Below are 23,691 nucleotides of genomic sequence, written 5' to 3' on the forward strand. Positions count from 1 at the left end.
TTTGGATCAGGATCAAAGGAGCACCAGTGGCAAGAAAAGGACAGCTGCACACAACTGCTGCAGTTCAGCGATGCAGCACGAATGATGAGAGAATCGACGTCCAAGTCATTTTTATTCTTGATGTAAACTGACCCGCGCTTGGTATCTACTTTAAGGGCTCTGTGTTCTTGAAATTATCCATATTGGATTGAGGAACGTTCCTACTGGTCCAGGCCAGAGACATTTAACTCAGTCAACCAATTACAGACCAACACTGTCAGCAGGACAGACTGGTGCCGAAGCTCCCTAATGAATACAGGCATGTCAAGGATATAAATTGGTTTCAACTGGAGCCAGCCCATACATCCAAAGTGCACGCACAAGTACACGAACACTTCCACATCCATAAGACATACATCGCCGCTGAAAGATTTTCCCTTGGGCCTCATACATCTCACTCTGTTCCACAAACTTACTTGTGATCACTTGCAGAAAAAAAACCCTAAGTGAGCATCTGTTTAACATAGTTCTACATGAGCAGAGCCCAACAGTCTTTTAACTTGACATCAAAGTTGACTGAGGAATACAGTCCCTACAGTACTTAGCAACTATGAGCACTCAAGACAGATCAAGTAGAGATATGGAAATAACACAAACTATACCGCATGGAAAAAACAGGCAACAAGGCAGTGCATTTAGCATGTTGTGACTGGGTTCCTACCACGGCTTGGATGCAATATGCTATGACATTTATAACTCAGATGAATACGTTTTGTGACCTAAAAAACAGTTTTATATGCTGCTTTGTAGATACTGTAGGTCAGAAAAGCTTTTAAGGGATACAGAATCTCATTCTGCTACATCCACAAAAAATGGCTTCAACCCAAGCCATTTTATGTGAAAAAGTTGGAAAAACACTCACATGTTCACTAAAATTCATAGTTCTCCAGGAAATTTATCAACTCCATTGACTTCTCTTTCCTTTAAATCCCTTCACTGTCTCCTTAAAGTCAATCCTAAAACTCAATGGCCACAGAAAAACCTGTTAAGATAAAATGCTTTTCTATTACTCTACTGAATTCATCAGAAAAGGTAGATAGTCTAGGTAATGCAGGTGTGTATTTAATGTCTAGTCTACCATTTCCATCCAGCAAACCTTTTGTCTACAAGCTAGATTGATGCCTGTTCTCCATCTGTGGCTGAGAGGATTAACAGATGAGCTAAGGGAGAGTCTTATCTCACCTTGCACAGATAAATCAGACAGGGAAACAGTGCAGCTCATGCACTACTCTGGAGAGCAGCAGTGAGGGAGATAGAGGCATTTGAACAGAAAAGCCACACACAGCCTCCTCACCAGACTGTTTGTTTAAAACCTGCTTTAAGGGTTTATGCTCGGCTCTGGCTGCCCTCAGGAATGAGTGGCCAATGGCCATCGGCTCGCAGGCTGTTTGGAATGGCCAGAGTAGTCACCTTGATCTCTTCTGTGACAGTTTCCAGGCAACACGAGACAAAAAAAGCTGTCTGCCGAGAACTTGGCCTAGTTTTTGTTTACCTGACCAGTTTCAGATATTTCATCTCTCCTGGGAATACCCAGACACCCACTCACAGAGAGTTTTTCTTAGTGTTAATAAAATCTGAGTGTTGCCGTTTTGAGCAAGCAGGAAAACAACAATCTGACATGGAAATCATAGGAATCAAAATTACACATAAATACTCAAAAAGATTGGGTTTACATGCACTCCAAGGTTACAATAATGTGTGACAGGCAACCAGAATTTCCACAAAGCTGTGTGACTGTCATCCACACTAAAATGTACGATTCTACATTACAGAAAACTGAAAGCGGACATTTGTCTTGTGTCCTACATGCCAAAGTGAATGTTATACGATGCCTTACAACTTTATGGTCAAGAGGAATAACAGTTGATGTCCAAAGTGAATATATTTATAGTTATGTGAGGATTTCGATAATAACATCTGTGTGTCTGGAGGACAAAGATGGCTTTATGTGGCTTCGCCTCAGGGGAAATAGTTGGAATCTCGTGCAGGATGAAAGGAAACCATTTTTTATACAATCCAAGCTTGAAAGCACTGCAGTAGAAATGTTTTTGTGGCAAACTCAAAGTGAAAAAGTGACCATGTCTGAATGGAAATAGTATGTGATCTAGTCATTTGTTTTCTTTTTGTAACGTTGATTTGGCACAGTCATTGCTCAGACAAATCATTGCTGCTGATACGCATGTCCCAAGAACAGAAACAGACACTAAATGGTGAATGTCAGTGCTCACTGTTCTGGCAAGTACGCGAGATAAACTGGTAGACAAAAAGTTCATTTTCATTCACAATATCTATTAAGAAGAAACACCCCAAGCAATTTGGAATTATTGATCTGTAGAATTGTTTCAACAATTGTTAACTATCAAGAGCTTCACTCTAAATGATTAGCTGATGAGATGCACATTTCAGGCAGAATAGGCTAACAGGAATCTTGATAGAGTCAATATGCATAAGTGATGAAATATATGTGTCTAATGGGCTGAAGGTAAGTGTAATTATGGTCTTGGAAGGATATTCAAAGTCATTATGCGACTGCTTTAACAGCTGATTAGATCAGGAATATATTCCCATCACCATGATTCATATGTAGAGGAGTCTATAGCTTCATCAAGCTTAATATATTTAGAGAAAAATGGAGAGTAGATGCAGATGGTGGTGTGACAGAGAGTTCTTTCATCTTAAAATGGTATAATTAATTTCTGCATATAAAAAAAGTTCCCTGCCACAAAGAAGGCACCCGAGTCAAGGTGACCTCTGGGCCGTGAAACATCAATGAATCAGGTGCAGGCCAACTGCTCTATTGAAGGTAGTAAGTTGAAAGGAATCGTAACAACTTCAAAGAAACATTGGCAAAACGCAGAGAAAAAAGAGAACACTTATAACAGCTGACATCAATCAATAGTCTTCTAGGAAATAGATTCCCATTCTGCTGACCAAAAGCAGCACTGGAGGGGAATCTTTATTCTGAACCTCCACCAGAACGCGATGGCCACGCAAAGCATGAATTACGTTTAAGAGTAACTTGCATTGTGAACAAACTCTGCAGCGCTCAGGGATGAAAGCCAGCTGTCAGGCCACAGTGGCAACTGAGTGCCTCACCACTGAGGACAGTGTCTGTTTGCCAGCAGCAAATAACTGCCTCTGGACCATTTAGTACCATCTCTTTTTCTTTTCTGCAAACAAAAGCAGTCTGCCACTGAGATGACACGAGCTCTTCTCAGTGGCCGCTACCCCGTCAGATCAAACATGGGGCCGTATGTGGAACGAGCCCAAAGCCAACACAGTAAAGAACTCTGAACTAACCAGAGTACACGAAACACTACATAGTGCCAGGCCAACACAGAGGAATTTTAAGTCCCTTCTGTCTTGGCTCATTTATTATCCCGGCATCTGCTTTGCATGGAAAAGTGTTCATTGGTCATGAAATCAAGTTTATGTGGCATTTTGGTTTACGGCACCACAGGATAGTTGGTACCATCTATATGCTGTCATCCCTATAAACTGTCAATATATAGTCAAATTTTATATTCACAAACATAATATTCAATGAATTTAGTTATTGTTCACACATTAGGTCTACATTAAGCAAAAGTTTAACTCGTCTTTCATACCTCAAGTGGCTACAATCACTCCTGAATATGCAATCTTGTGTCATTCCTGAAACCTGAAAAAATTTCATTTGGATTTCGAGTATCCTCAGTTAAACTCCGCTCCCTCTGGAAACCCATAATCTCCTTTTTTTCCTTCCTGTCATCTGATGAGATCTAAATCTGTGAATGTTTGAGGCATAGAGATACAGTTTCTGTATGGCTCTGATTATTGTGCACTGATGACCAGGACTAGCGCCAGGTGGAGGACAGGTTAAGAGGAAAAATTCTGAAAATGTGTGCCTTCCCTTGCAAATTATGAAACATTTAAATCCAAAAAAAAAAAAAACAAAGACTAAAAAAAACTCTCATAAGATGGTCTGATGCCATGTGGCTGTCGGTGAGCAGCAAAAAAAAGAACAAAAAAAAAACAATCCTAGGTATGAGAGTTGAAACTGACTTCAGGGAGATATCTCAACTGGCAAGTGCTCAAACAATCACCAAATGCAGACACGTGTAGCTATAAACACACAAACAAATGCTACATGCACGCACACACTCTGAGGCACACGCACACATACATTCCATGGCAGCACGCTTATAGCGAGAGAGTTGCCAGCTGTCTGAGATCTTTGAGAGAACAGAACACCACCTGTCCCCTTATCTTCCCCTCACGAGCCAAGAGACACTCTGTCCAACTGGAGCCACCTCCTTCCACTCTCTCATCCCATGCTTAATGGCAGCTTGTCTGCTATTTTCTCTCCGACAGTTTATCCCTGTCTTTGTTGTTCCTTTCTATCTCTCCTTCTGCGTGTTTGATCTCAAAGAACCAGATTCTGTGCAATTATTTTAAATCACATCAAGGCGCTTTTTTTGTTGTTGATGAGTTTAAATGTTGTACCTGGAGATGAAACCTGATGAGGTTTAGATTTAGGTGCACAGTTTAACCACATGTTTCTGCTGCTGTTGCCAGATAGGAATTCGTCCATGGGGTCAGTGACAGCACTTGTGTGTGATCGGGGGTGAGGTCAACATTTCGCTGTCTCTGTGTTTACATTATCTCACTCCTTCACCTCTCTCCTCTCTGTGCCGTTGTTTTGCTTTTGGTTAGCTGAGTGTTTGGGTGCAGACAGATTGATAGAAGCCAGGCTGAAGCATGGGCAAAGTCCAACCACAGCTAAAGCCCGTTCTGCTGCTGTCAGTGTAAACATCAGCCAACATGATACCCTCACCCAACCCTGAGAGCAAGAATGATGAGCACCAGATTTGGCCGTAAAAGATAATCGCATAATCAGTTTTGACTGGCAAAGCTGAAGTAAGGATAGACCGATCGTTGGCTTGGTCAATTCTTGTGGCCGACATTTGGCTTTTTTTCCAATTATTGTATCAGTATATTTACTGACCGATTAAATGCACAACTTTCAATTCTGATGTAGTCTCTTTTCTCTATCTGTAGTCACTCTGTGTGCTCAGAAACGTCTCTTAAGCAGAGATTGCATAAACTGAACAACAAACCCAAGCCGTTGCCACAAACCAGGAATTTAGCATCTCTCACAGTGGCTAAGGCTATGCTAAAGGCTAGCGGCTAAGTTAAAACACAGTCACAGATTAACCTGAAACAGAGACTGGAAGAATATAATTAATAATGCTTAAACATCTGGACCTTAGTGGACAACAAAAGTAATAGATTAATGAAATATTAAGAGAATAAAAAAGAAGACACAAAAACTGATCAATCTCAGTCGATCCCACATAAATTCATATTTCTGTGCAACATATTCAGTTATAGTCACCCTTAATAATGAAGAAGCCTAGCAATGAATCACAAGTTCCTGCTATCACATGCTATATAATGTTACATGCAATATATACTGGTCCATCGATCTTTCTTGCGCACCAATAATTGGTATCGGTATCGACCCCATAAAACCCATATCGGAGGATTGCTCAGCTGGGGTCAAAAAAATAAAAGAGTTCTGCAGCTCTGTTACAGTCAGCTCAGTGACGTGGAGCACAGTATAAATAGCAGATTTGCTTGAAGCAGTTAAAATAAAGGAGTATTCTCTGAGTCAATACTGGCAGCCAGAAGGCCACCAGTCAAATGAAAGCAACATGTGCAGTTTCCAGGTAACCAGCCATGGTGAGAATGTGCATATGATGGCAGCGCTAATGGGCCAGAGTTCCTCTGAGAAACACACACACATATATAAAGTCATTCCTCCTTGTACTGTACACATATATACACACTGCACAGAAGCACTTCAGTCTGGGAAAGACTGGTGGAAGAAATGAGTGATGAGCCAACCAGCTGTCTGGGAGTGATGGTCTGGATCGGCCAGGCTGATGCTTTACAGACAACCTGAGCAGCACTATAGCAGATGGAGGTCACCGCTGGGTAGCATAGCTAAAATTAACCCGACAGCTTAGAATGAATTAAGCTGGGGCCCCTGGGCAGGGAGTGTGCATCCCACAGGACAGAGGTGGGTGCTGGGCAGGCAGTACCAGGCCGACAGGGACCAGACCGCAGCTGAAGAAAGGTTTCACTGTCAGCATGGTTCCGTCTGTCTCGGAGCAGTTACACCGACTCTTGAGACGTCAAAAGTGAATTTACATGGCAGTGGTGAGCCTTGGGTAATGTGATTAAATCCTGGCAACACACTGAGTGATGATTAACTTATTCTCTCCCCTCTCTGTGCCCTTCCAATGTTGCTTCTTACATCTCTGTCAGGCAATCAATAAGCTATTATAGCTCCAAACAGTGGGGTAAATTAACTTAGGCCTCCACCTGCAGAGTCGGCACTCTCCACTAATCCCATTGGCAGGGAAAAATGCGACTGGATGCAAAGGCCAGGTCCCAGGATCATCTGCTACCACACCATGATTATGGGCATGATACCCACAGAGAAAGCAAAATAGGTTCTAAAGCCCAAACATGGAACAGGTTATATTACAAGCAGGCTGTGGTGAAGGTAGGGAGTTGCAGCGAGCCTCTTAGGAGTGAACAACACTCCACTACAAGTACAAGAAAGAAATACTGGTTAAACAAGTGTTGAAAACTGGCATTAGTAAGTATCAAATCCTAAGCTATTTAGGGAAGTAAAGAACTCTGGGAAAAAGCCCAGCTATATCCTGCGTGGTCACAGAAGGGCTTTCTATGCGATCCATCAGATGTGAGCCAATCGACTAAATAGAGCTGAGGCACCACTGACAGATTAGAATGTGATACTAGTGGAACATGGGGAGAGAGAGAGGTCTGGAAGGGGAGAATAGAAATGTCACCCCCGAGCCTAACAACAACACTATGGTCATACAATACCGGGCCTCAATGAGTCAGATGTCAGCTATTTCAAACTTACCCACAGCAACACTGGCTACTGTTTGAATTTTCAATGGATCCTCTCTACTTTTCTCCTTTTACACATGACGTCCTCCTGTCTGTCTTTTATCCAACTCTTTGCCAGTATATGGTTACATGGAGCTCCTTTTGTGTCCTTGCCACACCCTGTTCAGAAAAGGTCAAACAGGCACAATGAAGAGGTGAGGGTGTTTCGGTTCTATTCATTGCTCAGTTGAGCTGCCCCTTCTCCTTCTGCTCCTAATTAGACTATTGTATATGTTTACATACTCTCCATTGATTATGCTCAACATACATGTGGTTAAGCCCAAGGTGTATAAACAACATTCTCCCAGTTAATAAGGTGAGACAGATGCTTAAACACGTCAAACAAAACCTTTCAGATACGACCTGTGTACTTTTAATTCTGTTCGCTGGTAGTTTGTTGATTTTCCGGTTCATCCATTTCTTTTCTTGTGCTTTATCGTTAGTGCAGAATCACTGTGGTAATGGAGTCAAGTCCATTCATTTGTAACATGAGCTAGCATGCAGAGTATCAGGGGCTTAGAAATGAACCGCTAGCATTACAGAAAGGTCAGGATAACAGAAAGCTTGCATAAGAACTACACTGTGATAATGAGCAGCAACTTGCACTCATGCCGGGACTATTTTTGGACACACTCTTGTATCCTTGACATGACAAGGAGAAACTCATTTTCTCCCAATTGGTGTTTTAATGATCAGATTAGCTACCACAGCAACCAAGGACAATTAGATGACAACTGAATGCCATCATGTATCCCCTGTTTGCGTTTGTCATTGACTGATGGCAGGGGCTGTGACTATACACAGTCAGCAGCAAGAAGACTGCATTTTATTTGTAGTCGGATAGCACAAGGCAGATCATTATCAGTGTTTGGTTCTGCTGCTTACCTCACCGACTCGTCCTGCCTGTCACGCTCCAGGCTCAGCAACATGCTACAACTCTGATAAAATTTCAGATCTCTTTTTTCCTCTCCTCTCCATTCCCCCCTCCCATCTCGTCTTGAAAACCCATCTCCTTGCTTCAGTCTTTCTCTCTTTATCAAGTCACAGGAGAGTGAGAAAGCAAAACAGCGGGGAGAAGGTAGAGGGAGAAATAGTGGACAGGAGAAGAGGAGATAGCATGTTGGAAGGGAAGGTGTATCACAAAAAGGCAGATATTGCACAGACGTTGTCTCCTGTGTTATCAGTCAACTGAATCTGAGCAGAATCCGCCTGTCTGTGGATGCTGTCGGGCAACAACGGCCCCCAACTGCTTTTAAACACCCAAAAAACCCTTCTAAACCGACATATTATACATACAATTCATGCTAAGGATTAAAGAAATATACTGCTATACTTGCAGCAAAAATGCCACAGTTCACTGTTACTGCTTCTTAAATGTAGTGAAAGTAGTATATGACTGTTACATTGCCAAATGGATATATATGTTTAGCATGTTAAAGAAAAAAAATGCATAACTTTGTTTATTTCATTTTGCAAAAGGTGCTGAAACTCTGCTATGAGCCTGATATTTCACCAGTTATCTTTTTGCTGTACTTTAAACCAAGGGCTCCTGGCTGATGGCTCTATACATCTGAGAGTTATAGGGAAACTGAGAAGCTATCAATAGATGGCAAATTGGCGGTCTGTCTCCTGGGAATGAATACTGAGGACCAGGGAAAACAAGAATTGCCACCTCACAGTTGTAAGCCTCCATCAACCAGTCGAGCTGCAGTTTACATCCATGTCTCCTGTTGTTCCTGAGTTAAGATGCTGAAAAATGTCCAGAAAAGTGTTTATGCAGAACATTTTAATGTCACAGTGAAGTTGACCTTTTGTATTGAAAATGTCATCACTTCATCATCTTAACTTATTAGATGCTTCTGTGACATTTTGTTAAGTTAATAATTGCATCTTTGTGAGGTTACAGTGACCACCAAATTTTAATTAGATCATCAAGTATAAGTGACTATTTGTGCCAAATTTGAGGAAATTCCCTAAGTGTATTCAGACAAGTCAAAAGACATAATGACTCTAGCTAGAGCTGTCGCCAACAGGAAGACATGAAATCAGGCCATCACAAGATCCCTGCATTCTGATCTGAAGTCGACTGAGCGTCCCCCTTGAGCACACTTTTCCAACTTTGCCAAAATGCTGTCTGAAAACCCCTCAAGTTCTAGCCTCCAAACTCCTTAATCCTCCCTAACTCCATCGTCTCGGATCGAGGAGCATGATAGAAGGTTTCAAGTGAGGGCTTAACCCAGGTTTAATAACCAGAGCATGTCCACCAAGCAGAACGCCTCGTCATATGACCAGACATCAGAATGCGGGCACGAATGTGCGCACAAGCCTCACAGACACATAAACACACATACAAGCAGCCTCTCTGGCCACAGGAGGGACTCAGACCAAGAGGAGATTACACCCCACAACAAGAGTAATACCCAGGTCTCTGCAGAAGAAGTGGAGATTAGAGTCAGCAGCATACATTCATCTAGTTCTCACAAGCACTGGCACACAGCTTACCATCGAGAGCATTTTTCAAATATGGAGCAGAGCCAGAGACATAGCTAATACAAATATGGACACATCTTGATAAAAATATCACACTTAGTGCACTCTGCAACTACACACTGGAAGACGCACAAACAACATGGATAGTTTTAAAGTGGAGGGGAAGTGAAGGCACTCTATCAGTGGTCCTTCTGAGTGGTAGCACAGCACCACTGGACTCAAGAGCTCACATACTGCATCTTATCTGCTCTAGACTAGCACTTCATAATGTTAATATCATACTTCACTATCGTGGGAGCCAGCAGCTGTCCTACCCATGCTCCTGTTCTGCACTATAGCCAGAGGCAGGGATTACACAGAGATGAATAGTGAGTCACTGTGGCGACTAGAGGAGAAAAAAAGAAAAAGCTCTGACGCACAAACGTTCAGTGAAGTGTCCAGAAGCCCAGACACAGAGCTGTGTAGTAGTTCTACTTTTTCAAAGACGTCCTGAGATATCTGGGCAATGTCAGCGTATGTAATTAGACGGACTGTAGAAACCTTCACAGAAACAGAGGAAAGCGCTTAAAGTGGACTCTGTAAGTCAGCATTCTCATCCTTGTTAACAGAGACCAGCCATTTCCTACATGAATGCACAGCGAGGGGAGATCTGAACTGCAAAGTAGAAGAGGACGTCAGTGTGAAACAGCTGTGTTAAGCACATTCAAAGCATTGCCTCCCTTATTTTCGAAGAGTGGGATCGACCGAGCAAATATCTATCACAGTGAAGGGACTAATTCAACCCATGCCTTCTAAAAAAAATACCTTATGTTGCCATTAAAAAGTACCTCATTCACCCAGGCTCTGTTTTTATGGTTTTATGGTGCAATTTCCCCCTAAATTACACTCATGACAATCTGATAATGCAGATGATAAGACACAGAGTGTGAATCACATGGAAATGCCTGTTATTTTGGCTATTTTTTAAACAGTGCCCAGCTTCTTTTTTTCTTCTGGGAAGAAACAAGATTGAAGGAGGGATGAAGGGGTTCTGGTGTGCTTTTGGAGGACATGTCTCCCCTGTCTGTCCTGGCCCAGTAAGCTGTCAGCGACGGGTGGAGCATGGAGTGATTGATGGGACTTTGAGCAGGCTCCTTTATCCATGTCTGTACACCTGCCCCTTTAGCTCATGTACAGTCTTCTTCACACAACACTCCACTAGACATTGTTCAATAGACCAGTGTACACACACTGACAGATTGATGGAATCAAACATGAACACAGACACACACTCCTCAAACACAGGAAATCTTGCCTCACCCAGTCGTGTTCTATCAGAGGCTTCATTCTTATGTAAACCAAATCCATTCATACTAGTTTCTCTCACTCTGCAGGATGTGTGTTCACTTTAGGCCTGGTGCCAGTGTTCGCTGTAAAACAACACAAAGCGCCTAAAACTGTTAAAAAGCTGCCCCGTTTCTCTGCTCTGGCTCTTATCTGCTGCTGCTCTACTCTTTCCCGTGGTGAGCATTTTCAACACTTGGCCTTCCATCTTGCCAACAGTATTAGTTTTGATGGGGGAGGGCTGTGTGTGGGCGAGGATACGACTGACTGCATGTTTGGGAGAGCCGTGTTCTAAAAATTCCCAAAATCAGTGTGACATTTGACACATTTTTACATGACTGAGAGCGACACGAGCATCTTCTTCCCCCTCACAGCAGACTGCTGTCACTGCAGGGAGTGACAACCACATTTTGGGTCAACTATGTCAGCCAATATCTGCCAGGATCCATCTTATGCATAACAACACAGTCAGAATTTGTTGATTTATATTTAGTATTTTCACTTTTATTCAATAAGAACAGTATAGGGGAACTGGAGATGCTGCAGAGACAGGAAATGAGTGACGCAAATCGAATCATGGGTGCACTGCTCAGGTCATATATGCCTGTATGCATCCTAATTACAATCCCCAACATGGTTTTAAGTTATGTATCAAGGTCACTAGTGAGCGCTTCATGCTATCAGAAACTCCATACATTCTTGGAAGAGTCAGCCTTTTTGTGTATCGCAGAAATTCTCCTCTCAGAATGGCATTTACCTATTGATCTAACCCAGCAAGTGGACACTCCAGCTTTAATTACATGGATTGCATTGATTTATGCAAACAGCCTGAAGTGCCAAAGACGCAAGGTTCAACAGACCACACATAACATGCATGATAAAAATCACTCTTTGCATATATGGACAAGCTGGAGACTGATTAAAATGCATGTGTTGGACATATCTTCCCTGAGCTGACAGTTATGTGCTACGAAGAGTGTAATTAGACAGTAGCCAGTTGTTTTCAATGTACTGTAATTTCAAGATTAACAGCACTGGACTAAAATAGCCTTGAAACAACAGCACACACCCTGCAAGTATCCATAACAAGATAAACTAAAATAGTACTTATTTAATCAGTATAAAGGAATTTGTGCCATTGTCAACATCATACATGCTAAACTTTTCACACTAATATGAAACAGAGACTTTCTTAGCAAGTTTAGCTTTGACACGCACAGACATCACTGGGTTTGGAGATTGTGGAAGGGGTCTGCATTCCGACATGAAACAGACTGAAGTGGAGGCCAAGGAGCGTCTGTGGTGGGGAGCCCACGCCTCAGCTGCATGTTGACTCATGAAGCAGACCCTGGCTGTGCCGTTTGCACCAATTTGCTCTGAACCTCCCTGAGACAAATAACTGCCACAGAGCTGAAACACACTCTGCCTCCAGTCCCCTGGCAGCTTGCCAGCACACTCACTGCTGCTTCTGCTGGGGTTTAGCTGTCTTGATTTTTTTATCAGCCTGCTTCTGCTCTCTTATTCTCAGCAGCTACAATTTTTTTCCATTTCTTTTCACTTCTTAGTCTCATTTTACATTTGCTTCCCAACATTATCTGAGCTTAAAAAGAAGCCTAAACGGAGAACGAAACCCTCAAAATAGCATACAACAGAGTGACAGATGTAAGCAAGAACTTGATTAAATTTAACAACAGCTTTTGCACCATATTGCTGCTCAAGTGATAAGTTAAAGAAATGCAAAACAGAAACAGTGTGACAAATATTTATTTTGCAGTGAACTGAGCTATTTCAGGGTTCATTCCATTGCAGTGGGTAGCGAGGAGATGAGTGAGGGCAGGAGGGAAGAAATGTGAGATAAAGTAAACTGAAATGTGTCAAGAGGAGGGGTTTGCGATACTATGGGAGGGGGTGTGCTGAAGAGTACAACATAAAGACCCCAACTCTTTTGAGAGTCAACAGATGTAGTACAACGGATGTCCTGCAACAGAGACAGCCGGGTCCTTGCGTCAGTAGGAGGTGGCTTTGCTGCCTTCAGACAAGCGCATGCCAGCCAACTGTCCTCTACTCGGCAGATGACCCTTAGGCACGGACCAAAATCTGTCAGGATGAACCCTGCTGCCTTCCACACATCTGACACCCCAACCTTCCCCCACTAATCAGACATCCAGCAAAGCCAGCTGGCTGCACACGGTGACAGAGATTTCACAGCAGCATAAAGATCAATGAGACTCTGAGATAAACTTGGCCTAACGGAATTATATGCAGTGGACCAAATTTAAGTAAACATCCCTTCGCTTCTGTTGTTAGTGGCTGTAAAAAGTAAACGCTGCCTCTGGAGAGAGGAATCTGTGTGTGGATGTGAGGCCAGCAGCCAACCCTGTGCGGTCAGCTCTGTGCAGCCAGCCAGGCCACTAGACAGCAGGCCCTGAGGTTATCGCCTGCTCAAGTGCAGCAGTGTGCCGTCCATTACCTCACTTTACTATCTCCACATCCAGGAAAAGGGAAACAAGCTATTCATAGAGCCTCTCAGGGCCCCATGCAGAGCACTGAGTCAAGGAATCTACTGTGACATATAACAGATTATACAGTACACTGTGCACACATAGCTTGTTGTGGTAATGTGTCTGTCAGTGATTACTACATAAAACTAACTGCATTTCTTTCTAACTGATGACTTTCTTGTGTTCATACACAGACATAGAAATAACTATTAATTATTACTAATAATACCTGTATTGATTCCCATCCTTGTATAAAATAGTAACAGGTTTCAGTTGTTTTCACCAAGGTGAACATAAGCATTCAAATAAAAAAAATCAAAATTTTTGAAAAATTCTGTCATGCTTTCATCATAGCTTGATGGGATTTATACCATGTCACGTAGAATTTAGTTCAGATAGATTCAATGCAACTGTATTAATCCATTTTCTCTTGCAACAGCATATCTACTTTTTCCTATCAATTTAAAATTCACTCTGATTTTTAGAATCTTCTTTGTTCAGTGTTTTGCAAAGCATGAATTACATCTGGAGATTCAAGTTAAAGAGACAATCATAATGTTTTAAAAAGTTTCTAATGACAATGTATAACAATTCCAATGTGGTCTTCCTGTTTGTTCTTTATCAACTGGCTGTCTTCAGGCACACAGTACGGTAAGTTCATTATTTGACGATGACATCTCTAACTCAGAGAAAACAAAAACATAATGGGAGCAGAATCCTATCTTAAGCTTGTTTGAATACACAAGGCAAACAGGATTCATGGTGACTGCATTAGCCTGGGCTTTGGGTTAAGAGACTCAGATAGAGAGATTGAAGGCTGTACTGTACATGTGGTTAATGATAAACCAAACAAACTGGGTTAGCTCTCATAGCCTGGCAAAACAGGACTTGTTGAAACTTGGATTATGTTAACAATCGCTGGTGAGACGGAAAACGGTAAAAGCCAGTCTCTTAGAACAACATCTCCGAAAAGTTGTGATTTCAGCTTTTAAAGTGAAAACGTTCGAGGGGGAGAGCGAGGCAAAGTAAACACAATTAAAACCATGACTTCCTTCTTTGGAGTTTCATTGGAAATTAAGCCCCCAACTCACTCTGAGTAAAACACTCAGACTACAATGTTGGACTCATAACAGTAACAGTATGACAAGCATCTTAAACGACAACAAAGAATCCAGAATGCTTTAGAACTCTCTTATACCCTCATGAGTCAGATTTATGGCTTGTAGTTTCTTCACTCTGGAGTTTAAATGCAGGCTTGTAAAGAAATCTCAGCATTTCTGCACTTTTGCTTTTTCTTCTGCCTTTTTTTCGCCGGCAAAGTTCCATCTTGGTTGCTCCGACAACATAATTATATGTAGTTAAGCATGAGCTACAGAGAGGGGTGAGCGAGAGACACCAGCTGAGTGAGAAGGAGAGCGAGGGCTGGAGCACAGTGGCTTGTCATTATGGGTCTGTTTGAACCTTATACAGAATAAGCAGCCCAAACTTGAGACGGAGCCAATGGTACTTTGGCCCTGATGCTTCGCGCCAAGTGTCTTGTTTTTCTACTTGAAAAAATCCACCTCTGAAATAAACACTGTATATTGTCTGCAACATGGGGAAAATATTTTTCGTAGTATGACCAGTGGAAAACTTGTAAATGTGCAAAACTTGGACACTCTTGTATTTTTGTTAAATTATGCAGAATTATCATTTCTTTGCTGCCAAAGCTCGGTTGGAAACATATATTGTAAGATACATGAGGACAACTCAGCATCTTGACCACCAGTCTGCACTGCATTTCTGCAGCTCACCCAAAGCAAGACGTCTAAACCTAATTCAAAAGCAGAGCTCATGGAATACATCATAAAAACCCTGTGTCTGATCTAATGCTTCTTACTTTATATTACACTTTGCTGACAAAGGAGGCTCATCCCATCTGCATATCCAAGAATTCCCACAATTACAGCTTGAATCCAAAACTGAACAGCAAGCATCTGACTGACACGTCATGCCATTACAAAAAGCCAGCAGCTCATGCCCAGCCCAGCAACCCCTGGCACTCCACATTCATTCACACACACTCACACATCATTCTTTCTTTCCCCATCTTGATTGGATTACAGTCAGCGGGTTGGTGACAGCCTCTGGGCATGCTAGAGGAGCGCTTGATAACTGAGCTCCCCTCCTCAGCCAGTCAAGAGAGCAAAGAGATAATATATCTGCAGAGCTGACCTCACCAATGACAGCAGCCTTTTAAGAATCATGGGAGCAAATATGCCAACACAGGTCACAACTCACAACAAGGATTTAGAAAGACTGTTGACTTCTACATTTCAGAGCCACGACTGCCAAATATTATCCTAACTATTATGTCTCAAAGCCTGTTTGTTGACCATAGAAACGCTTAAATCTACTTTACAGCAAAGCTTGTCTGTTATTGCATGAGTACAGCTGACAATAAAAGACATCTCTGATACTTCAGTGAAATAAGAGGGAAAGCTCTCCATTAAAAGATGACTAAACACAGATGCAATGATTGCATTCCTTTCGATATAAAACCTCATATCTATCTCTCTGACAAAAAGCAGAAGAAGGGCCAAAACAGAAAGGACTTTGTTTCTATTGTAGCTCCTGACCACCTACCAAGGGCCCTTTAGAGAAGCACTCACCCTGGAATGATCAGGCCACTTCTCCCCCAAGGCTCCACAGGCCTACGGAGACTGCTGGGCCAAACACATCCTGCCCATCTCCTGTGAGATTATCCAACTCACTGAACACATTGAGCCCAGAAACACTGGAAGAAACTGGAGCCTGCTATTCAGCTCCATCTGAACCCAAACTCTTCCATTCACACCCACAGCAGAGACAAAGACGGAATAGGAAGACATGTTGCACTTACTGGCTACTTCCAGTGAGGCGTTGTGGCTCACTGCCTCTCCCAGGTAGTTGCGAGCGACGCAGACGTAAGAACCTTCATCCGGTTTGCTGCGTCGTCCATGGACGATTCGCAGGAAGAAGAGGGAGCCGCTGGGCAGCAACATACGCTGCGATCGGGGATTGTCCCTGTCGGTTTCCACCCGCTCTCCATCCTTGTACCACTCCACTGTCGGGGTTGGCCGCCCTTCCGCTTTACAGTTGAGAGTAGCGGGCTCCCCTTTGGAAACAATCAGGTCAGATGGGTGCTCCACAATCCGGGGTGGGGTGTCCTCTTGGCGCAGACGGGATCCTGGGAAGAAATGGCAAAACTGAAAATTGACATCTGCAAGGATTTTGAAAGAATTTATGTCCTTATTAATTATATTACAACAAAATATGGCGTTGTAGGGTTTGTCTTGCTCAGTAACAGTTGTTACAGCAACTATACCTTCTGTGGATGTATCTAATCAGCAACTGATAGTAGGAATCATTTCCCGTACAGGGTCAGTATTCTGCTTGAATAATACATTGTATTTTGGTCCTTTTTGCTTTCAGCTTCAGGCATACATTTCTGAACTTGAGCTATACACACTATGCATGCCCACTGCAGTTACATTTGCATATCACACCTACATTCAGGCAAAACTTAAAAGTAGCAGGATGCATTTGGTAAGCAGTAAGAAGCACTGCTTATGCAAGTAGCAAAGACCAAATAAGCTACCAATCTATGAACAAAGTCACCCTTTAATTACAGCAACAGCTCCTTCAGTAAAGGTTAACATTGCTGCAGCTACGTGACTGTCATTTCTCAGATCAAAGAGCAGAAAAGAAGGAAAAGAAGGCAACAGTAAACAAGAAGATGACACACCTCAGAGGTAAAAGGAAATTAAGAGATAAAAGATAAGATAAAAGGCAAGAGCAGAGATTACACTATTGAACTAAGACAAAGCAGCCAAAGCAGTGTCAACAGGAGTACCAAGGGGGTTAACACCCCACTGCTATCTCTGGTCATTACTATTGCTCTCTGGCCAGTCAGCTGTGGCTATCAAACCTGCTTTACATGCAAATTAGTTTCCTGTTGTTAATTCCTGAAGGGTGGAACTTAATGGCACTGAATTCATTGTGTTCCTTCACACATAAGTGAGTGTATATGCTGCAGAGAGAGAGCGAGAGAAAGGGAAGGAGAGCTCTTCTCTCCTCACCATATCTACCAGCAGAGGCCTTTGGAGCCCATTCAGCACCAATTAAAGAGAGTTGGGTCTAATTGGAAGCACAGGCCTGCAATTAATTTACCCAGCATCCCGTGAACTTGCCACACGGTCTCATTTATGTGCCATCCGCCCATCCCCTGTTACCCTACAAAAAACGGTGCTGAGGAGGCATCTTCTGTGGTTGCCACATATTTTAGGTAAAGTCAGCATAATTAGTGACAGCTCCATGGAAAGATTAATCACTTCAGCACAAATGTGTGGTGTGGTCACTGGAATATAATTAATCCAGTACCCCAATGAAGGGCATCATGATCGGGAGTCTTTTCAAGTCATTGCTAAACTAACGCTTATGATAGGCTATGAAAATGACTTGATTGATGGTTATCACCAGGAATACTTAAACGGTTATCAAGGCTGGAGTTTTTCTACCTGTTCTTACATAAATCTTGCACAAACACTGTATTTCCCATTCAGACTTCATGAAACTGCCTACTCTGAGGCATGTGTAAATGCTGCATGTGGTCGTGGGAAAAAAATACAAATAATAGGGTGCAACAGACAGCTTATTTCAATTAAATTTAATCTATATAGTGCCAAAGCCACATATATGCCATCTCAGGGCACTTAAGGTCTTACAGTATTATAGAGAGAAGTCCAACAATTCCCCTGTGAACATGAACACAGTACACAAGGATTTTTTTTTTTTTCAGATTACAGACCTTTGCTAAAGATGGAGCAATATCATTGATGTAGTGCAATTTCATGCTACAAAATGCTGCATTAGAAATTTGCCACCAACATCAACTCTATTTGGAACAATTACAGTATAGTTAATCAGTTCATGTTTCAATATTTTTGTGGCGACATGACAAAGTCCTGCACAGAAATCTCTGTAATTCTAAAACTGGTTTGTTCCAGCATGTCAGATACTCTGTGAGTATAAAAAACATATCTGTAGATTAAAGCATTTCTGAGAGACAGACAGAAGCAGATGGAGAATTAGAGAGCGACATATCAAGCCTGTAGCTAGAATGAATTAGTCGACTATCTGGCACTGAATAAAGTTTATAAAAAATACATATCAGAGCTTCCTGGCCATTGGAGCCGTCTGAGCTGCTACTCAGCTAATTAACCTTCATTTGTAACCTGCTCTTTTGAACCCACCGACCATATGCTAACAAGGCCCGACCCTTTGGCCAGGCAGCACAGAGCCAAGCTAACACTTCTCAGTCTGCTAACATATACAAGCTCATTCCCACCACAGCAACTGCACCACTACCACTGTACTCCACCAGACAAGGCAAGCTAATATGTTTTATTAAAGAGGACTTTGAAGAGCTCCATTGCTATCTGCTCTCCCCCGTTCCCTTCCTGATTTAGATAGCTCCTCTCTAATTTGAAACGGCCTGAAGTTTGGGGTTTTATGGGGGAACCATTAACTATTTAGAAGTGGCCCACTGTGAAGGGAGCGGTGCACTGGGAGGTGCTGTGTTTGATCAGAGACTGTTTACTGTAGATGATTACACCGGATCAGCATGATTAACATGCACATTGAGAATACAATATACAGTGGGGTGCAGTGTCCTATACAGAGAAGCTGGTAAGAATAAGCCCCTCGATAAATACTCCGCAGTTCATATGGCACTCTAATAAGTGTTTTGGGTGCGATTCCTGAGAGGGTGTGTGAGTTTTGAACAGTGAGTGGGTGCAAGCATGTATCAGTTACACAATGCTATTATCCTTTCCTTGTCCCTGATTGAATTCTTTGTGTGTATACTCTATGTGTGTGGGGGCTTCTTTGCCGAGCTGATCCTAACAGACACTTTCAGTGACCCGCGTTATTTCAGCTCCATTACCCCTCACCAGGGCAAAAAAGGCACACGGGCGGTGTATTCAGTCATAGAACAAACGCCTCTACAGGTGTGAGCTTTAAGAAGATGGACAATAAGCCAGCTTTGCTCCGTCCCTGTAGTTCACACAGAAGACCAAATCTGAGGCAGAAACAGGAGACGAGCAGAATGCACACTTCACTGCTGAACCAAGCTGCTCACCATCTCTTTCTCGCTTCACTTTGAGTTGTCTAACCCTGCCTTCATTTCAAAGCGCTGCCCTTCCTTCTCCTCTGCTGCTTTCAACCACCCTCTTTCCTATTTTCAATCCCCCTCTGCCTCCCCCCACCGCTTCACTTTGCTTCCAGACAGAGAATGTGAGATGAGCTAATGCAATACACAGCCTCACCAAAGGGAAGCTGGGACTTCTACTGCAAGGATCTGATCGATTGGTGCCTGAGGCAAAATTCTCCTTCTCCCTTAACCCTCTCACTTGCTGGAGCGCACTGTGTTGCTTTTTTCTTTTTTTCTCATCTACTCACATAGGCACACTCACACATACGCAAAGTTAAACTATGCTTGAGGGAGCCTTTTACTCGCTGTGGAGGTAATTAAAAAAACCAACAATTCTGTGACTTTTCCTTCTTGTAAAAGCAATCTCTATAATGAACAACAAAGCCCGACAGCAACGATGAGCACAGTGAATTGAGAAGGCTCAGACCCATCCATACAGCCACCACAAGGGTCCGGACCTAGACATTGACCCATATGCTGTACACATGCACAGATTCATGAAGACCTCAGGGTATTTACTCAATCTGGAATCTAGGCTCCTCCAGTCACTGATAGACATGGCATGATGATGGGATTTGGGATGGTTCTCAAGAATCTGCAGTCATTCTGCTGATCACTAGGTATGAATTGTATACTAAGATTACGGCTACCGGCTTCATATCGATTAATCTGTGTCTTGGGGCTAAATTTGATTTTCATCCTGCAACGTGATGCTGTGAATCTTTATTCCACAAGATAAGCATGCTTCCTTGATCTGATAAAAATAATACGCATAAGAGACAGACTGCTACTTATCATGCAAACAACATAATGTGACCTACTGAGCATCACACTGGAATCTAAACTTCTCCTTTCACAAAGACATGCACTATTAATTGTGCATAATTACAGAATTCGTCTTAATGTGGTTGTAAATAGCCAAGATGAAAACTACACAAAAAAACAATAAGGTCTACAACTCCACAGCTTTGTAGTGCTACAAAGCTTACATGTCTGGGAGGTAGCAATCGATCCAACTATTCTGACTGAAAGCAAAGAAGACGATGCAACAACCTTGACTCTGAGCAGTAAAAAAAAAAAAAAGAAGAAGCCAGACACAGTTTACTCCATTAGAGCCAGGGTCATTCCTTAAACACAGCACTTTTACACTTTGCAATTAAAAGCTTATATAGGCCCAGAGGCAACATTATGTGCACAGCATTTCACTGCTATTCACAGAACAGTCCATATATGAGAAACTGGCATACATAGATGGAGAGAAGCAGAAAAACAGGTGAAAAAAAAAAAGACTGGAAAAACAATCACCTAGCTCAAGTAATCAGTTCAGCACCAGTGATTTCCCTAGCTTAAAAAAAAATAAATGTGCCTTTGTCTCTCACAGCTCTTTTCCATGGCTACTATCTTGGCAGAGTGTGAGGAAGAGGAAGGCAGCCAGGCACCTGCCCTTTACCCCAGACAACTCACAAGGGAGAAGGACAGTGAAGCAATTTAGATCTGTTGTTACTGTGGTCCCCTGAGGTAGGGAGACGGGATAATGTGTCGACTTCCTCCAGTGATAAAACAACTTCACAATACTGGCTCATTCACTCAGATCTGTATGACAAAAGGATGCCAGCCGAGGGTTTCATTTGATTATCCGAATGAAGTTGCGGTAAAGTTTAATTTCCCCCCATAAAGACGCTCAAGGTCACAGAATCTCATAAACACAACACTGGGAGGTGTTGCAGGAGCCTGTGCGGTATCATCACACCCCATATCAGATGACCAGCTGAGCAACGGTAGAGATATGGAATATGGATCAGTGATAAGGAAGGCCAAGCACAGTAGAGCACTCCCTATCTACAGCGCCATTAATCTGTGATTAGGGGACTTAAGAGGGATTTATGGCAGAGATAAGAGCAGAGGGCGTGTCCCTCGGGGTAGCCAGGTGGAGACTGGAGCCACGCCTGCTCGGGGACGCAGCTGGCCAATAAATGACTGAACACAAGAAGAAAAGGCACCCTTTACTGTTGAATTAGAGAAGATAACGGAGAGAGAGGGCAGAGATAAGAGGGAGAGATGGAAACGGAGAGAAAAAGGCAAGGCACTGTACTCCTACTGATCAGATGACATTAACAGGAAAGTGAAACTGAATCTTTTATGGTTTCAACCTCAGAATCCCACCCTGGAATGCACTGCATGAATGACTTTGCCAGTTGCATCAGATCAGACCTGTTTTTAATGTTACACAAGGCTATCGCTTACACTCCTAAGAGGCAGGATTAGAGGCCTGTGTGTGAGTGTGTGTGGAGATCCCGAGGTGGGGTGATGGAGGGGGATGACTGATATCTTTATGGCCTCTTTCTCTCCTCATCTCTTTGTCTCCATTTACCAAACAGAACAGGGTTTGGTTACCCCGTTAATACTACAGCAGCAGTTGAAAGCCGATATCAGCTTTCAAAAAAATAGTACCTCTATCCAAATTTGTTTTTTCAGTCCAAACAAACCTGAAGTGTATCACCTGCAAGTTTACACAACACTATGACCCAGCACTATCCTGTTTGATTGTTTCCCTGCATTTGTTGTTATAGAAACTAAGTGAGCACTCACAGATAATTACAATGCTGCCATTGATATTTCAGTGAAATGTGGATTGTGCAAAGTAAAATATAAACAGAACACTAAGCTTCTTTGTTACTGTTAAGGAAAAGACACTCAGCAAGGATGAAGAAGTATTGAAAACAACCAACAACAGTCACCCTGCTGTGGTGTCTCCACAAGGATCCCAACATTATCTGCTTCATTGTGTTTTATTTCAAACAATAGAAAGGCATGAAGAAACTTTTTTTTCCCCCTTTTTAAAAAAAAACTGTGACTTGTTAAAACTACAATATATGCTTCAGTCGTAAAGTTTTGCAGGCAGGAACTGATAAAATATTTAGACACATCAAAATCACTTTATCGCTGTTGTTGCCTTTGATCATCCTGTTGCTCGTTTGTCGGCTGCAATAAAGATGTTACAAATCTGCTGATGATGCCATAAACAACTGCTCTCCTTCCTTTGCTCAGGGCCAAGGGTTACTAACATGAGCTCCGAGGCTCTGCGATAGTCACACTGACGGCTCATCAGGTCTCGAAGCCTGGAGCACCAGCCCTGGTTCCTGGCTGTGTCAGCTGGGAAACGCATCCCTGGTTCTCTCCAGGCAAGGCAGGCCAGGTTGGGAGTAAGACAGCGTAGCAGAGTGCTCCTCTGGGAGGCTGGGGCCCATCCTGCTCTGGGGCCCCCATCTGAATCTAAAACAATAGCAGCAGTATTTCCACTACTGCTCCAGGCTGTATGCATTATCACAAGCATGATAAAGGAGTACTGATGGTCATGAAACACCTTGTAAGTCAACTGAAAACAACACAGACATTTTGTTCCGCTCGAAACCTAACAACAGATGAATGGCTTTATTTCATTCATCAATTTTACAGAGTGAGCTTGCTTCCGCTATTTAAATATCCACAGTAATTTTACATAGACTGTCAGCAACAAAATAATGATGAATAAATGTGAAAAGGCATAACAAGAGGAAAATATGCTTTACAATGAAACATTTTCAACAGAAACCCAGGGGACACAATTGCTGTTGAGCTGTAGCTCCTCCTGATGCCAATCTGCTGCAGTGAGTGTCATTACACACAAACAAAAGCTGTCAAACTCTGTAGCAGGCCAAGAGGGCAGAATTCATTCCTGCAGGATAAATGCAAGTTCTTTATTATATCAATTCACTAGGACAAGGAGGAAATCTGTATTGGAAAAGACTGGAATGCTTGTTAGGAAGCTGCCTGTCAAATTGGCTCTGGAGACCAGGCAGATGGGCTGAACAGAGCAGGCTGGATGCAAGCAAAGAGTCGGTCTGTCTCTGTGCATGTGTGTCAGTCAATCTGGTATCTATCAATCAATGTATTCACAATGTGGGCAGACTCATAGGCTCCTCATGTTGACCCTACACATTCACAGCGATGACCTGAGAAGAAAACCCAGCCCTTATTTCTCAGGAACATCGATGTCAAGGATGTCATTCCTTCAGCAGAACACAGACCCCAGGAAAAGGGGCTGCAATTAATATGGAGCACAGATGCCAGGCTTAGATCTTCTATTAGTAAGCTTGTGTA

The 23,691-nt window shown here is 42.7% G+C and overlaps 1 protein-coding gene across 1 annotated transcript in view; it reads right to left on the minus strand.

The window, feature by feature from the left end:
• robo1 (roundabout, axon guidance receptor, homolog 1 (Drosophila)) overlaps window positions 1-23,691 on the minus strand; it is a 240,165-nt gene that overhangs the window by 100,565 nt on the left and 115,909 nt on the right. Inside the window, 1 exon segment of the mRNA XM_022192120.2 lies at window positions 16,201-16,527. Within this exon segment, the coding sequence (XP_022047812.2) occupies window positions 16,201-16,527 (327 nt within the window).

This window comes from Acanthochromis polyacanthus, chromosome 13 (genome assembly GCF_021347895.1).
Source record: "Acanthochromis polyacanthus isolate Apoly-LR-REF ecotype Palm Island chromosome 13, KAUST_Apoly_ChrSc, whole genome shotgun sequence".
NCBI lineage: Eukaryota > Metazoa > Chordata > Actinopteri > Pomacentridae > Acanthochromis > Acanthochromis polyacanthus.